We start from the raw sequence: 20,784 nt of genomic DNA, 5'->3' as shown, positions 1-20,784 counted from the left end.
ACATGCTACATAACATTGTACCTCCAGGAAGGGGCACATCAGTCCTTTGTGTGGAACACTCTCCTGGCAAGAAGGGAGTGTGAATTTTAAATCTTCCTTTGGAGAGTTTCATTTCCTTTTGTTTCAAGTCTTTTCTGTTCCCCTCTTCCCCCACACACCTTCATGGATTTTCCTCTTTGTGGACATTTCCCTTACTTCCAAGGAGGTGTAGAGACCATCTAGCTCTCCCTATTGCCTTCACAGTCTGGAAGCTGTAATAGTCCTAGATCAAAAATCAGGAGAGTTGGTCTGAAGACATCCTTTCCCTTAAGTTCTTGGAGAGAGACAGGCTGATGAGGTTGAGCTTGTGCTTTCTCTTGAGGCATGATAGGCAAGCCTTGGCAGGGGTGTTAGGTGAGTAGGCAGTTATGATAGACTTGGAACTTCTCTGGTCATTGGCTGGAAAGGTGAGGTCAGTTGAGAATTCTCTTCAAGAATGTTATCTATCAGGAACCATAATGACAGAATAGTTGATGGGCGGAGCTAGAGAACCCGGTAGGGGGAGGGGAAAGGAGGGAAGAGCAAAAAGGGTGTCAGAAGACCAGAGGGGAGGGGAGGGGAGGGGATGGGTGGGGTGGGGAGAGCCGGGAAGAACAAAGGGCTGACAAAACACTGAAGGAGAGGAGACATACTAACACCAAGGGACTACAGGAGCAGGGACAACAGGTTGATTTAATCTCTCAGGGCCAGGAAATCCCATAAGGCACTCAGCCAGCATGGCCTTGAATCCTGAAGATCTCGGTAGTGGGTTCCGGCATAGCAAGGTGTCATCCTTCATCAACGAGCAAATGGCCAAGCATGACAAAGGCCCTGATTTCTACCTTGAAAACCTATCTCTGTCCTGGGAGGAAGTGGAAGATAAACTCAAAGTCATCCTGGAGGATAGAGAGATGCCTATCGAAGCTCGGGAAGCCTGTGCCTGGGGCACTCTGGCCTTGGCTGTACGTTTCGCTCATAGGCAAGGCTGTTTGCAGGGGCACGGGGTGCAGTGGCTACAAGACTTGTCTGGTATGCAGAAGGTATCTGCACTCTCTTTGCCATCAGACCTGAGGCAGCTCACGCACCCACAACAAATGGAGAGGGAGGTAGCTAGCCAGCTTCAACTGGCTCAGGCCAAACTGGCAGAGGTGCAGAGGGAGCGAGACCTGCTGAGACTGAAGATCATTCAGGCAGTAAGATTGTCACCTGGTCCTGCCTTACCCCTGCCCATCCCACCCCTATGTGAGTACCCTGTTCCCAGAACAGATCTCAACCCTATCCACTTCTCCCCAGGAGCTGAGGGCTCTTCCCAATGCAGTAAAACCGGCTGTGCCCATTCCTTCTGCTGTTGTCAGAAGAGCAGGGACAGGGATACAATGGTCAGCTGCAAAAGAAGACTTGGCAGAGTTGATGGCTGCTGCTACAGGAAGACGAGAAGATAAAGCAGAGATGACAGCAGCTGCCCTGGCAGAGACACTATCTGCCCCCGACGAGGCCTCGAAGGAGCCCAATGGAAGTTTTCTGAAGCTTCTTGAAGTCATGAACTGGAAAAATTATCCCTTGAAAAGGCAGAGAGTAGGAGATCTCAAATCCAAGGAGACATCTATGTGCCCTCTCTCCCAGTCCCTGAGTCTTAGATCCACATCCTCCTCTGAACCCATTACTGTCCAACTCCCTGCCTCATTCACATATTCATATGAAAGCCCCTTCCCAGCCATACCTACCACATCCCAAGTAACAAACACAGACAGACCCTCTCAGATACATTCCTACTTCGTGGCCTCTGAGATGAGTCAGCTATCCGATATGGGGATCTACAGAGGAGACCATCAAGAACTGCAGAAAGACAAGAGATCTTCAGCATTCCGCAGGCCTGGGGATTGGGACTGCCCTTGGTGTAAAGCTGTGAATTTTTCAAGGAGGGAAAGCTGCTTCCACTGTGGGAAGGGAATCTGGCTGCAAAACCCTTAGTGAATTTAGAATGTGAAATAGAACAGAAACAAACCAATGGAAAATCATTTTTGGGGGGAGGTGGGTGAAGGGTACTGAGTAGAATTGGGGAAGGGGAATGGGGGCAAGAAAATGGGATAAATCTTGGTGTGAAATACTAGGACAGTAGAAATGGTGTGGGGAGACAGAAATTTTGATTATATCTGCTGTATTCTAGATCCTTAGCATCATTCACAGCCCCAGAATAGCCTCTCTCTCTCTCTCTCTCTCTCTCTCTCTCTCTCTCTCTCTCTCTCTCTGTGTGTGTGTGTGTGTGTGTGTGTGTGTGTGTGTGTGTGTGTGTGTGTGTGTTCGGTCTGGTAGACCTAGATAGCTAAATATACAAAATACCTCCCTTCCTTTCCACACACCTAACCCTTAAGTGATAGAGCCATAAAGATTGTTTGACCCAAACTGATTCTCAGAGTGGAGGTTCTGAAGAGAGGTAGATTCTATAGTCAGGATGGGATTGGGTAAAGAACCGGTGGTGGATCACTGGAAGTTGTGGTCGTAGTGGATTCTGGATACCACAGCCCATCCCTGGCCCTGGCTAAGGTAGCAAACAGAAATCGCTGTTTTCCAAACAGCTTTAGGGATACTAGAGACTCCAGGGAGCTGATAAATAGAGGCACAGAGGAGCTGATCAGCTGACCACAGAGAACTCAGCTACCTTTTATTTCTCTGTAGTTGTGTTACAGAGGTGACATTTTACCTAGATCTCTTCTATTTAAGCTAAGAAGTAGGTTTCTGTTCTGAGAAACTAAATCATTCTCATATCAGGACATTTTTCTTTTATGTCTTGATTTTTGTTTCTATTTAAAAAAACAACAACAACAAAAACAACAACAACAACAACAACAAAAAACAACAACAAGGTCTCATCTAGCCCTGACTGGCCTCAAACTTACTATGTAGCCAAGGATAAATGCCTCCACTTCCTAAGTGTTGAGATTATAGGTGTGTATTTCCATGCCTGGCTCAGAAATGTAGTTTCAAAACAATGCACCATTAGAGAACATAATGGAATTGGCAGGGGATTTGAAGAAGCGGAGAGGAAGCAGTGAGGATTCCTTTATCCCAAGTCTCCAGGAATGAACTGGGTGGGATGCCTATGTTCTGAGGGAATTCTATTACCAGAAACAGGTCAAGCCTCAGGTAGTTGTTCCCAGGAACAAACTGGATAGGAGGCTCACGTTCTGAGAGAGAAATAATACACGAAATAAAATCATCAAAAGAAGCTGGAGATGGGTTAACCTCAGGTTTATGCTTGACTCAAATTAACTTGGCAGAGATTTGCCACCCCTGTGAGAATTCTCAAAGACTATGGAGGATGCCAGCACCAGATGCAAACAAGGACTTCTGTGATTATGCAGCCCTTTACCAGGACTCTTCCCTAGTCCTCAGTGGGCAGAACCAGGGACAGCTCTGAACAGGAAACTCCACTGCCCAAGGTGAGTCAGTAACTGAGAGTGCACAGAGGGTTTGCCAGTCTCTATCAGCCAAAGCACAGTGCTAACTGGTGGGACTCTTCCTTCCAACTCAGCAGTGCGCTAAATGAAGGAGAATGTGCATTTTAAAGGCTCTCTGGGTATATTCAGAAATGTAAAGTACAACAGATCCCTATCCCAGTGGGAGGTGACTCTGGAGGAAGGTGGGAGTTGCGGGAGTAAAGGGTGGGGAGGAGGTTGGTCTTCTCCTCCCTCTCTTGTGGCTATAAGGTATGTTGCGATTGACTGTATGTGTAATTTTAATTCACAGGTGGGAGGAAGAGGAGAGACTGCACCAGACTAAGTCCTTGGCTGTTCTCTAGGCACTACAGACCTAGAGAATGAGAAGCTGTTGTAGCCAGGAAACACCCACAGGAGCATGTATTTGACTTTAGGTTGTCTGTTATTGGTGGCGGTGCAGTCACTATGAGGATTAGGGGCCAGATCCCCAGCCTGCGATTTTCCAAACACCTTTTGGGCTTGTTTATCCTCCTATATTACAGAGTTTCCTAATCTCAATGTACCTGACACCTGGATTTGGATCGTTCTTTGTTGTGAGTTAGAGATTCTTGTGCATTTTAGGGTGTTCAGGGGAACTCTTAGTCTCTACTTATCTGAGTGACCCACTCCCTACACCTTCAATTGTGACAACCAGAATTTCCTCTTGGATATAGCCACATGTCCACTAGAGGGCAAAATCAACCTGAGTTAGGAACCTATCAGGCAAGTACTTAAAGGAGTGAATGGGTGAAGAATGAAGGCAGGGTCATAGAGCCTGGAGCAGCCCAGCATGTCCATCAAGCCTGGCATTTACTTTGAATATTCAAGCACACTTGGGGTGGAGGTGGAGGAGAAACAAAACTGCTAGGTTAAGGAATGTGGAACACTTCTGCAAGGACCCTAGGCTGTAAAGGGAAGTAGTGAACCAAGCTTGAGACATGGGACAAGGGAAAACACAAGCCATTCAGAAGGAGGTAGCAGAAGCAAGTTTGAAATGTAAGAAAATATGTGAAAGAATGAGATCCCCTAAAGTACTGAGGCATGGTTATTGGATTATTAAAATTTTAGATTCATATGACAAGGCCATTTGGAGCTCCTGGAGTCCAATTGGCGAGAAAGAGGAGGGATTGATTGTGTAAGTGTTAATTGTTGAGAACAAGATTGGAAAAAAAGCACAGGGGCAAATAGCCACACTAATGGAAACACATGAATTATGAACCAAAAGCTGAGGAGCCCCCAACTGGATCAGGCTCTCTGGATAAGTGAGACAGTTGATTAGCTTGAACTGTTTGGGAGGTACCCAGGCAGTGGGACAGGGACCTGTCCTTAGTGCATGAGCTGGCTGTTTGGAGCCTGGGGCTTATGCAGGGACACTTCACTTAGCCTGGGAGGAGGGGACTGGACCTGCCTGGACTGAATCTACCAGGCTGAGCTGAAGCCCCAGGTGAGTCTTGGCCCTGGAGGAGATGGGAATGGAGGGTGGGCTGAGGGGAAGGTGGGGGTGGGGGCGGGAGGACAGGGGAACCCATGGCTGATATGTGAAATTAAATTAAATTATAAAAAAAGAAAGAAAATATGTGAAAGAATGAGATCCCCTAAAGTACTGAGGCATGGTTATTGGATTATTAAAATTTAAGATTCATATGACAAGGCCATTTGTTTTCTAAACAAAATCCCTCCAAAGGACTGCTTAGATACATATACTTATGGTTGCAGACTTGTGCTTTTAAAAGCCTTTGAGGGGTTGGGGATTTAGCTCAGTGGTAGAGCGCTTGCCTAGCAAATGCAAGGCCCTGGGTTCGATCCTCAGCTTCAAAAAAAAAAGCCTTTGAAAGCCATTTTGCAAAGGGAGAGTGAGTCTAAGGGATGAGAGACAGTGTAGTACAGGATCCTGCAGAACTGAGGAAGGCCAAGCAGATAGCTCTTCTTATATATGTCTGTTTTGTAAAAGTAGTAGAATTATTTTTCCCCTCCCTGAAGAAGAAAAGAAAAACATGGATTTATTGACACAGGTAGATTTGGAAAGGTTGTTTCATCCTTGGGATTTGAGGAACAGAGGGAATGACTGTGTGACTAAGTAACAGGAAATCAGGGGGGCTCTTGTGTTAGGCTTATCTGTTAGAATGAGCAAGGACAGATAAGGAGGGTTTCTGAAGAGTGACCTATTTCAGAGTATTTAGGAGTTGGAATGAGGGGAAAGAATGGATTGTTTCAGATGGCTGACTCATCAGAGACGAGGCCCAGCCAAAAGGAAACTCTATTTTGAGGTAGCAGCAGAATTCTAGAACAGGGCTTGGTGATAGAGGTTAGGAAGGGCATAAGAAGGACACTAGACACAAGCCTCAATAGTGTTATAACTTACTTTTTCTAGTAAAAAATTCTGCTTCTTTGGAGATGGGTTTTATGTTTGGATGGATTGAGGAAAAATTGAAAAAAAAAAAAAAAACAACTTCCTGAAGTCATATAATGTATACCTTATTTATTTTACACTATAAAGTGGAAAGTATGGTGTCACATGGGAAGGTGAAGTGAGATAATGCACACAATGCTGAAGATAGCCTAGGCTACACAATGAGTTCAAGTCCATGCTGAGCTATACAGAAAGACCTTGTCTCAACAAAATAAATTAAAAACACTAACAAAACAGAAAAAAATTACAACCACAATTAATTCTGAGTATGTCATTTGAGTACCTTCTATAAACATCACAGAGGTGACTGGAAACTTGGTGATAAAGGTAGCTAAAAACAAAGAAGCCTTTAAATACAATACTGCTGGGCCAAAGAGATGGCTCAATGGGTAAAGAGACTTGCTACCAAGCCTAAAAACCCAAGTTCTATCCTGTAATCCACATGGTGGAAAAAATGCAATCAATTCCTGTAAATTGACCTCTGACTCCATATGTGCACATATTTCAATGCACACAAAACACAAAATAGACAAATGCAAAATACTTTTTAAAATACATTGCTCAAAGTGAGGAAAAGGGAGGAGATTTCATGGGGCCTATATAATGCCTTTGTCTAGAACAGTTAATTTCCCATCTGTCTTAGCTCTACTGGACTTTCCTTTGAAAGTAACAACAGTTTTCACAGAGTATGATTACAGAAATCCCCTTTGTTGACTACCAACTTTCTTAAGAGTCATCTATACACTAAGAAGCCTAGAGGTGTCTCTAAATAATGGAAAAGAAAACCTTAAATCATATTCCACTTAAAAACAACAGCACCTTTCCATTTTTGTTTTGCATCGTGTGGGATAAATAATAAAAGTTGGACTAGCCAGGTGGTGGTGGTGCATGCCTTTAATCCCAGCACTTACTTGGGAGGCAGAGGCAGGTGGATCTCTATGTGTTCGGGGCCATCCTGGTTTATAAAGCCAGTTCCAGGACAGCCAAGGTGTGTTACACAGAGAAACCCTGTCTCAAAAAAACAAAACAAAAAGTTGGACTAGGTATACACACATAAACATTACTTCCTATACAGAAATATCCCTAAATGCCTCTAAATACAAATCAGGCTTTTATGTGGCCTTTTTTATTCTGCTATTTTAAAAAAGGAACTGGTTTGACCAGCATCATTCTTTACATCTTCCCCATACAAATATTCCCTTCATTCTATTTGCATTGGCAAAAACAGGAGAGGGCTTGGAGAATATAAGAGAGGGAAGGGAATACAGGGGAGGATCAACAAGAAATATGCATGAAAATTTATAATGAAACCTACTATTTTGTATGGTAAGTTTTTTCAAGAATTTTTAAAAATGTATCCTTCTCTCCTACATTACATCCCAACCATAGTTTCCCCGCCTTCCACTTCTCCCAGGTCCCTCCACCTTACCTTTTCCCCAGATCTACAGCTCCTCCTTTTCCCTTCAGAAAAGTGCAGGCCTCCCAGGGATATCAACCAAATATAGCCTAACAAGTTCCAATAAGACATCCCCTCATATCAAGGCTGTACAAGGCAACCCAGCAACTAGTAGAAGCAAAAGGGTCCCAGACAACCCCTACTCCCACTACAAGTCCCACAAGAACGCCAAGCAACACAACCATAACATACAGAAGTCCTAGCTCAGACTCATACTGGCTCTGTGATTGTCACTTCAGTCTCTGAGTCCCTATGAGCACTGCTTAGTTGATTCTGTGCACCATGTTGTATGGGTATATTCAAAATGTAAAGTACAACAGATCCCTATCCCAGTGGGAGGTGACAACCATGTAGTGCCACCAGATTGGGACACAGCTTGTGTGCGGGGAGGAGGGTATATAAGGCCTTTCCCATTATTGAATAAATGAGCTGTGGTTTGCCTTAAAAAAAAAAAGTCCACTTCCATCAGTTATTGGATGAGAGTTCCAGCACAACCATTAGGGTTTTTGGCCGTCTGATCACCAGACTAGGTCAGATAGCACATGAATTATGGCCCAAAGGCTATGGAGCCCCCAGCTGGATCAGGCCCTCTGGATAAGTGAGACAATTGAATAGCTTGAACTGTTTGGGAGTCACCCAGGCTGTGGGACCTGAACCTGTCCTTAGTGCATGAGCTGGCTGTTTGGAACCTTGGGCTTACACAGGGACACTTTGCTCAGCCTGGAAGGAGGGGACTGGACCTTCCTGTACTGAATCCACCAGGTTTAAATGAATCCCCAGGGGTGCCTTGATCCTGGAGGACATGGGAATGGAGGGGAGGGGCTGGAGGGAAGGTGGGAGTGGGGGAGGGAGGGGGGAGGTCAGGGGAACCCATGGCTGATGTATAAAATTAAAACACAAATATAATAAATAACAAAAATGTCAAGTTATGTATTATTTTGTTTAGCATCTTTTCTAAGAATTGGTCAGTTTTCTAAAATAACAAGCTCCAACTCTCTATGTGAAGCTTCCACTAAATAAAGGTTAATTATTGTGTGCTTTACATTTAGAATAAAGACCTTGAAAAGCCCATGTCCTAGCCAAACTTGTTTTCCCCTGCATATGGCCTATCTTCTTGCCTTTGAGCACTGTTATACCTACCTGTGAAAACCTTGACTATCTTTCTCTGTTTTAACCACTGGGAATCATCTCAGATACCATAACTCTGTAAGTCAATGACTATCTTTTCATTTCTCTAGTAGTCTACTTGATATAGCAAATCAGTTATTGGATGTTTATCATAAAAAAATGAGAGTAATAGCTGAAAAGAAATGAGACATTGCAAAGAAAACTAGGAATTTGAATAAATTACACTGGAAAGGGATACTTATAAGCAATACATATATCAACCTGGAGAGATGACTCAGCAGTTGAAAGTGCTTGCTACTATTCCTGAGGACCAATGTTTGACTTTCAGCAACCATGTCTGTGAATCACAATGACTCCAAGGGTTCTCACACTCTCTTCTAGTTGTTGTGAGCAACCCCACACACATGTGCATATGCACTCACACAGATTCAGACACACTCAAACTCACAAGTAAACAATAAATTAAAATAAGTAATGAGTAATAAAAATAATGTATAGCATTTTTAATAAAAATAAATAATATATAATATCACACACAAACATACACACACACACACACACACACACACACATATGAGGTGGAGAGGAAAGAAGAGCTCAAAAAGAGGAGAAACTTACAAAGAATGCATTTTAGAAAAAGTCTTAGTTCCAAATCAGATTGAGGACTGATGAGAAGTTTAGTGCAGCTACAGAATGGAAGGCACATTGGGAACTATGATAAAGTGAAAAAACAAAAAGAATAAAGCAAATCAATTTTTGTTGTTAGTAGCTTGATGTTTTAGGCAACATAGGAAATACTTAAATATGCAAACATTTAAATGTTTTTTACTTGCTGGACTAGGTTTCCTGAGACTTACTTCCTTATTGAATCATATAAGAACCTGTCTTCTGAATTACTCTTGCTTGATTACAATTTTTTAGGCATGTCCCATTTATTTTAATTGATTAGAAATTAGAAACCTTGTCATTTACTTCTGCTCACTTTAGTACCTTTTACATAGAAGACACTCTAAAAATCATTGCTTCTTATGTAATTGATGCCTAGCAACTAAAATAGACTTGACTGAAAACATACCTTTTATTAAAAATAAACATCTGCAGTTAGGAATGAGTGAGTTATCATGTATGCGTTATGAAACCGTTCAACTTTGAGGTCAACAAAGGAAAGTAGTTACATGCAATGAGTTCTTACACAAACCTAAATATCCACCATGCAATATGCTAATGAATATGTTTCTTGAATTGATTGTGTATCTTATATCTTGGATATTCAGGGGTAAATGGTCAAAAATAAAGCACTTGCCTTAAATTGCAATACTTTGGAATCAGGGCAGGTGGATCTCTTAGTTCGAGGCCAGTCTGGTCTACATAGTGAGTTCCAAGCCAGCCAGCACTACAAAGTGAGACTGTGCCAAGGTAGACATTTAAGGACATACCTCCTACAAATATTCTCAATGTCTCTCTTTTGTGAAAAGCAATTTTAAAGTGCTTTTGTATAGAAGTTTAGAAACTGAAAAATGACCACAGTTTTTCTGACTATAAAAAAAAAAAGAACTGATTCTTTTTGGACTTGATCCTTACTTTTCATGAACTTATTATCTCTATTATACTGCCCTCTGTTGTTCATTTATAATCAGTAAGATTCTGCATTCATCTCCAGCCCATACTGTGCACCAAGGACCATGGAGCCTTATGCAAGCAGAAATTAACATAAGTAATTGCCCCTCATTTGTTATGATACAGAAAGATAGGTTCCTACAAAGAATGGATAATAAATAAGAAGAGAGTAGAGCAAACTGATTTGTGTATGAGCTCTGGAATCTGAAATATCTGCCCAAGTTTCAGTTGCCCAAGTCACTGGGAAAGTATCTTTAATCTTTATAAGTACCTGATTATTTGGTATAGCTGGATCACACAAAATGTGTATTTTAGATAAGGATTTTCATGCTGATTTCCAAGTGGCTGAAATAATTTATACCCACATCAGCAAGGACTAAGGTTTCCCTTCCTGTCTCTGTCCTGTCTTCATTAGCATTTGTTATTGTTTATTGTCTTGATGATAGTCACCTAGGCTAGGGTGAGGAGGAACTTCAATGTAGTTTCGATTTATATTTATCTGATGGCTAAGTATGTAACACTTTTTTTTTCAAATACATATTTGCCGTTGGCACTGACTTACAAGACAATTTGAAATTTTAATTTAATTTTTGCAGTTCTTTATGCTTTTCCATATTAATCATCTGTCAGGTAAGTATTTAACAAAGATATCACTCTATGGACGTTCTATCTATTCTTTTGAATGTATTTCTCAGTAAACAAAAGCTTTTTTTATTTCAACAGTTGTTCTAACTCCTTGAGCTGTTAGAATCCCGTTCAGACAGTCCTTGTCTATTCCCACATCTTGAAGCATTATCTATAAGATTTCCACTAGCTTCAAATATGTAGATTTTACATTACAGTGTTTGACACATTTTGACCTGATTTTTACATAAGGTAGAGATATATCTCTAATATTTCTATACATATAAATATCTAGTTTTCCAAGTACCTATTGTAAAAGAGGATTTTCCTCCACTGTATTCCACAGCTCTATCAAGACTCAGATGGTTGTATCTGCTTGGTCTTATTTCTGAATATTCTGTTTTATTTGATTCATCTATGTGTCAGTTTTGTGCCAGTAGCATTCTGGTTTTGTTTCTATGAGTCTGTTTATAGTTTGAAGTCAGATATTGTAATGTCTACAGCACTGCACTTTTTGCTTAGGTGTCTTCTACTGTTTGGGGTCTTCTGTGTTTCCCTATAAGTTTTAGATTATTTTAAACATCCTGTGAGGAATGTTATCAAAATTTTGATGGAAATTGTACTGAATTTGTATAGCACTTTTAGTAAAGTGGTAATTTTTAATAGTATTTATTCTGCTGATCCAATACCATCTTTCTATCTATTAGTATTTTCAACAACTTCTTTCTTTTTGGCTTCATAGTTTCATTGAAGAAGTTTTTGACAGAACTCTACTAGGCACTGAGTTGGGTATTCTGTTTTCTGAGGCAATCTTCCTTTCACCTTACATCTATTCCTCTGCCATGCACATTCTCTGTACTCCAAACTTTGTCCATTGCATACTGTATTTTCTTTCCATTTTATCATTCTGTGTGTTCACTACCACAACCTCAGTACCTTTTCACTATCTTCCCCTCAAAAGATGGCTGCTCTCTAGCTTCTTCTGGTTTGTTCCCCAGAGATCTCAGCAATCAGTGTGTGTGAACAGTCTTCTTTCTATCTTTCTTGAATATAATAGTCCTGTTTCCAAAGAACAAAAAATTAAGCACATGAACAAACAAAAAGAAGCCTGTCTCCATTCCATGAACTTTCTATTTATTTTTTGTTGACTGTATCACTCTACCCCCAACAATTTCAAAAGACTGCCTCCTTCCATTCCTTCAGACTTCATCTTAAGCATCACTTTCTCTGAGAAGCTGCCCTGACCATGTAAATGAAAGCAGTCTCCAATGTGCTTTTGTAGCATGATCTTTTTTAGGCTCACCATCAACATTACCCATTGCATTTGAGGGGAGTATTTTTTTTTATAATCTGTGTGTTTCCCATAATTTAAAATGTAAGCTCATAAGAAGAAGCACTTACATCAATGTTGTGAAATACAAATACTCAATATCTAACACACATGTGAAAATGTCTATTGAATAAACAAGTCTTTGTTTTCCATCTGAGAAAAGCAAGACACAGCAATTAGTATTTATCAGTCCATAGGATAATATTGGAATCATAATATATAGTTCATAGTTTGGAAGCTGTGAGTCTACTGCTTGAACCTGAAACTGTTCATGGCCACAAAGAACATAAGTAGTTACCCCAGGATACAAATTCAAGCAACTTAGCTCCAGAGACTCAAACTACAGAATCAAGGTAATAATGCTGGTAGCAAAAACCAAAACATCACAGTGTTAGAACTGCATATGAGTGCTAGCTGGCCCATACCTTTCTCAGAAACTCACTATTTCCCCCCTTAGTTAATGGATATGTTCACGGAAATTATTCTCCAGGCCTGAGATTAGACTTACATGACATTTTCAATTTTCTTCACTTTTGGGAAGGAAGTTTGAGAAGAAACACAGATCTATAGCAATAGAAACTTCTTTGCAAAATACTATTTTAATATACTATGCTTAGTAGTAAGGACTCCTATACTGACCAAATAAAGTACCTTGCCTAGAGATTCCAGTAGCTACTATAGCAAATAATCAGGGGTTGGTTCCTGAATACTTGCACTAAGGCAACATTTGATTTTATTAGTAAGTGTTCAAATATATTCTGGAGAGCATGAGAAATTTTTCCAAATCTATTATTCTGCCATGAGAATGTTCCTTCTTCTGCTCCAGTTTATTTCATATAAAAATTTCCATCTCTGCTCTAAGATTGCACCATCACTGTTTAGGTTACTGTTGGTATTAAAACCCACTCTGAGTATGCAAAGCCAAGTTACTTGCAAACATTAATATGTGTTATTTGGGGAGTGTAGGCCTCTCAAGAACTTAGAAATTGGAAAATTTGGGTCAAATATTCAGATTCCATGATCTCTTTTTAAAGGTCAGAAAACATGGAAATACTGTCCTATCTAACAATTAGAGGTTAGGAAAAATAGGAAGTGCCAAGAAAAGAACTTAAGGAAGAGTGACAAAATTTACTAAGGAGAAGGTAATTCCATGAGATATCTAGAGTTAGGGTAAAGAATGCTATCAAAAAGAAGTAGAAGATCAAGTATGCCAAATACACTGACAGATCAAGTAATCAGAGAACTTAAAAGTGACTTGGTCACTGCGGTTGGTGTTGTTGAGGTCACTGGAGACTTTGATGAGAGCAGTTTTGGTAAGTGGTGAATCTTTAAAAAAATATGGGTACAGACAACTCACATTCTTATATGTTTTATGAAGGTTTAATTTATTATACAAGGAATTACACACATTTAATTATGCAGTCAGTTGATTTGGACAGATGCAAACATCTGTGATACTACTGCTGTTTGAAGTAGTTTTATTCCTCAAGTAACCATGAAATTTTGAAGTATGGAAAACAATGGAGTTGCAAGAATTTTTTAATGGTGTGAATATTGATTAGTGTGTTTATAGATAGAATGTGTGTGTGTGTGTGTGTGTGTGTGTGTGTGTGTGTGTGTGTGTAAAATTCCATGATACAGGAAAATACAAGACAACCAGCCAGATGATATATTTGAGTAGACAATCAGGGAGAAGACCTAAAGGACAAATGAAGAGCCTTAGTAATCTATCTATGGTAATAGGTTATATGAAGATTAAGTAGATACAGAAATCAGTAGACAGGTAGATAGAGCTGACATACTTTCCTAACTGATTCATTTTCTTCATTGAGATGGGAAACAATGAGGAAGGCAAAAAAACATAAACTTGTCATTGAAGCAGATGGAGAACTGAACTAAGAATACATAGTAAGACTACTGAGAAGCATTAAGGATCCATTTGAGGTCCATGCTAATTCACTTAAATTAAAATCAGTAAATGTTATCATACTTCCATTCAGTCAAGATCAGCATCAAGAAAAGAGGCACAGTATAGATGAATGTGTAGGCTTAAACAGGGCTATAATTTTCACCAGCAAATAAGATGAAGAGAGGAATGGTAAAGAGAATGAAGGTGGTATAAATGGAATTGATTATAGCAATTAATCAATATGTTTAAATATTCTGTGTGGGAAAAGAGAGACAGTACAAACATGTGAGATAGTTAACTCGGTGTCTTGGTGGCATCAATAGACTATTGGAAATGGGGTATAGAAAAGTAGGGAATGGTAGCAAGAGAGGAGAATGCATAAAATGAGATAATGATGGGGTTTGTTACTTTATATTTTTATACTTTATATTTCAGGTGGTCTGCCATGCTTATTATGTTACTTTCTTGTTCCTAAGAAGATTTTCAGTTTTCAGTGCACAGAATAGGCTAAAACCTTAATCCTTACAAAAATAACTATAGAACAGAAAATCTATAAAGACTGTGTTATGATACAAGGCATGAATTTTAAAAAAGTACAAACATACACCAGTCTTAGTCAGCTTACCAATGGCAACTTGGAATCTATTCTCATTCATAGTTACAAAATATAATTCATTATTTTTTTGTAAAACAAAAGTCCTGATAACTCACTAAAAAATAAACATATACTTCTGTTCAATAAACAAACCGAATAGAGCTGAATTTCATTAGTATTATACAATAGAGTGGTTATATTTCTGAATTATACAGCTAATGTATAATAGTCGTAATATTTCCTAAGCTGCAGCATATCTAATTTGCTGTTAAAAGGGGAAAACAAAGTACAATTGCCATGTATTTGCTATTTTAAGTTATATAAAATTTGTATAAACAAGCACATTATCAAGCTTTGAATGTTGAAATAATTTTGTCAGTCAGATATGTAATCATTTACACATAATTAGTATCAAAAATAATTAAAGCAAGGGCTCCCACCTGTAAAATAAAATAGGCCCCAAATAGCTAGTTTTATTTCCTTTCATCCTACACAGACCAAATAAGATATTGCTACTGTCTCAAGACCCTGCTGTACAATCTTGAACTTTTCTGGGGGTCAATTAATTCTGTAAGATTCAAGCTTTCATTTTTCCAACAAGAAACTATCTGCTCTCCTGGAAATTGCTACCCAGGCAACTGACTTGTTGACACTTAACTTTTCAAGGATCAATAGTTAGGCTGGAATTGAATTATGAGAAATGTTCGATGTCCTTGAAAATCTCTTGGTAACCATGGTAGAGAGAAAGGAATGAGGGTAGAAGGTGATAAAAACTATTTCTTAGTGTCTGAGATAGACTAGGACAATCACTTTTTATGAAAAATATCTTTCCTTGCTATCCTGCATAATGTGAATACCATGGTACATACTCACTGAATATTTTAGCTGAAATATAAATTGTACTTATACATTATATAGCATTTATCAGATCAATATAATTTAAGAGCAAAAATCAGGTAAATTTACTGTATACTTATATTTATTTCTTCTTTTATATTGTGGAATATTTCAAACATACTCAGAAATACAAAAGACAATATACTGAATTGTCCTTTTTTGATTACACCATATTCAAGAGTTAACAATATGTTATATTTTTTATTTCAAATAGTTATACTCTCTTCAACTTTTCAAATGGTGTGACTTGCTAGAATAATAACTACTCAAATATGACTTGATAAATCACAGTTGGATAAGCAATACAAGTGTCATGTTTCCTGTCTGAATAAATACACTAAGGGATTATCTGGAAAAAAATGTGATACATTAAGGTTTTGAGACTCTAATTTATTTCCTTGATTATTAAAGAAAAAATATCCAAATCACAGTCCCATTTAAAAAATGGGTTCCTTCCTTCTACTGTGTATAGTGCACGTTAACGATTATGGTGTGCTTCCACTGCCTACTGATTATCTGCGTTTGGCTATGGCTACCCTAAAACTTGAAGATTTCTATAGATAACTCATTTCTATTCACTCATTCATTTCACTATGCACAAATTCACTCTGGAATCACTGAATTACATATTTGTCTACAGATTAAGTCACATCTTATGCATAATTTGTGAGAGTGATATGGTGGATTTTGTCAAATAATATAGATTTCATCTTTTTATACAGCATTAAAAACCTTAATTGAACAGACTAGAATAGAAAAATTGGGAATTATTTTTTAATTAGTACTGCCTGTCAAAATATGCTTCAGTCCTCTACTATTCCTCTGTTACTAGTTTATCTACATTCTGAGATTGGACAATGAAGATGTTAAAATGAGCAACTAGTTACTGAGAGGTCACAAATGGTAAATACCTTGCTGTGATTCACATGAGCAGAGGACATTTCTAAATATTTTATATTTTGATTTTTAAGCACAACAAAGCCCACAAAATGAATTCCAGTGAGGTCAATAAAGCAGAGATAAATTATTACTAATTACCTTAAGATGACACCAAATTTGGAATTTTGGATGAATATATTTAAGAATATTTTTCTAACCACAAATTTTACTATATTTATCTATATTGACTGATTTTGGAACATATTTAAAGTGAGTGGTTTCTACTAGATAAAACAAAAGTTTATTATTTACCATCCACTGCTAGCTATGCTAATGTTAAATATTATAATATTAATTTATTTCTATTGCATTTTACATTAGCATATAGTGATGGATTTTACTATGGAGTTTTCTTGAGTGTGTGTGTGTGTGTGTGTGTGTGTGTGTGTGTGTGTGAGAGAGAGAGAGAGAGAGAGAGAGAGAGAGAGAGAGAGAGTACTTGTGTGTGTGTGTGGGGAGTACTTATGTGTGTGATTACAATTTGTCCTATAATATAAATTCTTGCTTCTCTGAGTTGATACTACTGAATGATTACTTACTCAGGAATGATGGTTCCAAAACTTTGGTGAGTCTTACCAAGGGACATAGGAGGTCTATTTTCCAAAGTTCTACCTGTACCTTTGTTCCCTAAGGCCTGAGGCACAAATGAAAGAAGACACAGTTATGTTTCAGTCCAAGTCTCTGCTACTGATCTAGCTGGAAGATGAGAATCACTGACTCAGATGGTGTCTACAAAAGTTATAATTAAAGCCTGTCTGATGTGAAATAGAAACAGGAAACCACTGTCAGAAATATATAAGGACACCAATAAGTTCTAGGATCTCTAGAGTGTTTCTTCAGCGTCTAGAGAATTATGAATGAAATAGCACAATGTGTAGGCAAAGGATGTAACTCAGTGGTAAAGCACTTGCCTAGAAAATAGAAGACACTGGATTTAATATCAAATACAGCAACAACAACAAAAAAAACCCACCAAAGTACATGTACAAAGTATTAAGAGCTAATACATTTTGAGGTAAAAAGACAAAATTAGCAACAACTTAGTAGTGAGCATATCTAGAATTCAAATACTGGCTCCTTTCCTCTAATCTAGTATAAACTATTACAAAGAGCTCTTAAAAATGGGCAATTCTACAGTGGAGGTATCTTTGTGGCTTTCTGGGGACCTCTAGCACTTTGTTTCTTCCTATTCTCATGTAGTCTTCATTTATCATGGTCTCTTATTCCTTGTTCTCCCTCTCTGTTCTTGTTCCAGCTGGGACCTCCTGCTCCCCTAAGCTCTCTTTCCCTCAACCCTTGCCCTTCATTACCCACCCACACACACATCCAGATTGCTCATGTAGATCTCATCCATTTCTCTGTCATTGGGCAATCCCCGTGTCTTTCTTAGGGTCTTCTTTACTAGGTAGCCTCCCTGGAGTTGTGAGTAGCAGTCTAGTCATCCTTTGTTTTACATCTAGTATCCACCATGTTTGTCTTTCTGAGTCTAGGTTACCTCACTCAGGATGATTTTTTCTAGATCCATCCATTTGATGTCATTGGTTTTCTCTGTGGAGTAAACTCCATTGTGTATATGTACCACATTTTATCCATTCTTCTGGCTATCCAGGTTCTGGCTATTACAAACAATGCTGATATGAACATAGCTGAGCAAATGCCCTTGTGGTATGATTGAGCATTCCTTGGGTATATGCCCAAGAGTGCTATTGCTGGGTCTTGGGGTAGATTGATTCCCAATTTTCTAAGAAAGTGCCATATTGGCAATGGTTAAGAGAAAGTCCGAACTGACCTACTCTGGTGATTGGATGGCTAAACACCCTGTCATGCTAGAAATATCACCCAATGACTGAGGGAAGCGGATGCAAAGATCCATGGCCAGGCCCCAGGTGGAGTTCAAAGAGTCCAGTTGTCGAGAAAGAGGAGTCATTGTATGAGCAAGAATTGTTGAGAGCAAGATTGGAAAAGCACAGGGACAAATAGCCAAACTAATGGAACCACATGAACTATGAACCAAAAGCTGAGGAGGCCCCAACTGGATCAGGCCCTCTGGATAAGTGAGACAGTTGATTTTCTTGAACTGTTTGCGAGGCACCAGGCAGTGGGACAGGGACCTGTCCTTAGTGCGTGAGCTGGCTGTTTGGATCCTGGGGCTTATGCAGGGGGACACTTTGCTCAGCCTGGGAGGAGGGGACTGGACTTGCCTGGACTGAATCTACCAGGTTGAGCTGAATCCCCAGGGGAGTCTTTGCCCTGGAGGAGATGGGAAAAGGGCATAGGCTGGGGGTAAGGCAGGGGCTGGGAGGGGAGAGGACAGGGAAATCCATGGCTGATATATAAAATTAAATTAAATTATAGAATAAAAAATGGGTAATTCTCAGTCTAGAGCAGTATGTATACAAGATAAGTCTGGAGCATCTTTCAATAATGTAAGGAAATGACGATAAAAAGAAAAACTACCCAACAATGATGGGCTTATATCAAAAGAACACATGAGCTAACTGAAAGAGCTCCTCATTCCAAATGTAAGATTTCAACAAATAAAAAAAAAACACGTAGAATTGTATTGCATAACATAAATATCCATGGGTCCATACCGATAAAAAAATATTCACTGCATATACAAATTGGAGAGGAGAGAGAAATCTCCTATGGGGAAAATTGTAATTTATGCAAATACAAATATTCTGTCATGAAGGAGATGGAATATCACTTTGAACTTTGAAGGATGCACTGCAAATAATAACTTTCTTCCAAAGGTTATACTAAGAAGCATTGTGTGATGGTACAAGCCTATAATCCCAGCATTTGGGAGGCTGAAGGAGAAATACTACAGGTTCAAGGTCAGCCTAACATACACAGCTGGTTCCAGGAGACTTAAGAAAGGAAGAGAGAGCTGTTTTATAATAAAGAAAGACAAATGGTACTTCAAATCAGGTGATCAAAGTCAACATCAATATTTCATTTCATATTGATCATTTATAACCTTGATAGAATATGGTGAGGGTGGCATTTTATGTCTGTAGTCTTTCTTTCCAAAAATTCTTATTCTAGTCTTACTATGAGAAAATACTAGATAAATCTCAATGGGGGGGGTGTTCTACAATATATCTAAACAGTTTATCTTAAGTTTTAAAACTTATCAAAAAACAAACAAAAACAAACAACAAACAACAACAACAACAACAACACACACACACACACATACACACACACACACACACACACACACAAAAAAAAAAAAAAAAAAAAAACAAAAAAAAAAACCAAGATAACCCCAAGGAACTGCCACAGCTAAAAAATTTTTAAAAGACATGCTGACTAAGCCAGGCATGGTGGCATGTGCCTTTAACTTCAGCACTCAGGAGGTAGAAGCAGGCTGATCTCTTTGAGTTCAAAGCCAGTCTGGTCTACAAAGTGAGTTCTACAACAAGCGGGGCTACCTAGTGAGACCATGTCTCAAAACACCAAAATAAAGAAAAAAGAGAGAGAAACATGAAAACTAAATAGAATGCAATATCTGGATGATATCCTGAAACAGAAAAAAAAGAGCTATAAAGAAAAATTGAGGAAATAGAGGATATGATCTTTAGTTTATAGTAATGTGCCATTGTTACATTGTTTCACCAGCTCATTGATTGTAATAAATATATCACAGTAATAAGAGAGTAGTAAATATAAATACCATGCTACATTTGTAATCATTCTGTTAATCTAAAATTTATCTGAATATTTATTTTAAAACAAATATATTTTAATTATAGCGTCCCCCTATTAGGATAAATTTCTGCAAAGGATATTTCCTTCAATAAGAAAATGTTTAAGTTTTGGCATCATAGAATATTTTGTAGCAATGAACATTATCTACTTACAAAAAAACAGTGAACCTTCCACTATTTATTTTAACTAACAAAAAGAAATTCAGAGAAATTTTAATGTATAAACCTTCACTTTGCTTAAAAAAATAACAGCAATGTCTCTATGTAAATATGCTTATGAGATTAAGACAGGAAAATATATGTGGTACATACAATAAGCTGTTTACTGTGCTAAGAGTTAGGGTCTGGAGCGGGAGAAGGAGGAAGGAGATATTAAGACTAAAGACATGTATAGTAGAGGCGATAAGCAATGACTTGTTCATTCATTGAGTCTAGATTCTTTGTATATTAGGATAAAGATTTGTAAAGAAACTATAAATTTCTACAAACAAACAGAATAAAAAAGTAAGTAAATTAGGAGGAAAAAGAACTCCTTTTGACTAGCAGGTTTTAGTGGTGGTAAGAATTAATAAGGGTCCAGCAAGCAAAGAGTAGTGACATCCTGGAAAATACAGTGTCAGTCTTTAAAAGTGAACGACACCTATTTCTCAGCTTTGCCAAGAGCTGCAC

General features: G+C 38.6%; 2 protein-coding genes across 2 annotated transcripts in view; one reads left to right on the top strand and one right to left on the bottom strand.

Annotated features, from left to right (window-relative positions):
* Positions 1 to 20,784, bottom strand: part of Il1rapl2 (interleukin 1 receptor accessory protein like 2) — a 1,242,609-nt gene that overhangs the window by 594,884 nt on the left and 626,941 nt on the right. The window lies entirely within an intron of this gene.
* Tex13a (testis expressed 13A) lies at positions 756 to 1,989 on the top strand. Its single transcript, XM_036175526.1, has 2 exons — positions 756 to 1,211; positions 1,312 to 1,989. The coding sequence occupies exons 1-2, from the start codon at positions 756 to 758 to the stop codon at positions 1,987 to 1,989; spliced, it is 1,134 nt and encodes a 377-aa protein (XP_036031419.1).

The sequence above is a fragment of the Onychomys torridus genome, chromosome X (genome assembly GCF_903995425.1).
Source record: "Onychomys torridus chromosome X, mOncTor1.1, whole genome shotgun sequence".
Lineage (NCBI taxonomy): Eukaryota > Metazoa > Chordata > Mammalia > Rodentia > Cricetidae > Onychomys > Onychomys torridus.
The sequence above is the reverse complement of the archived record's forward strand: the minus strand, read 5'-3'. Positions and strand labels throughout refer to the sequence as shown.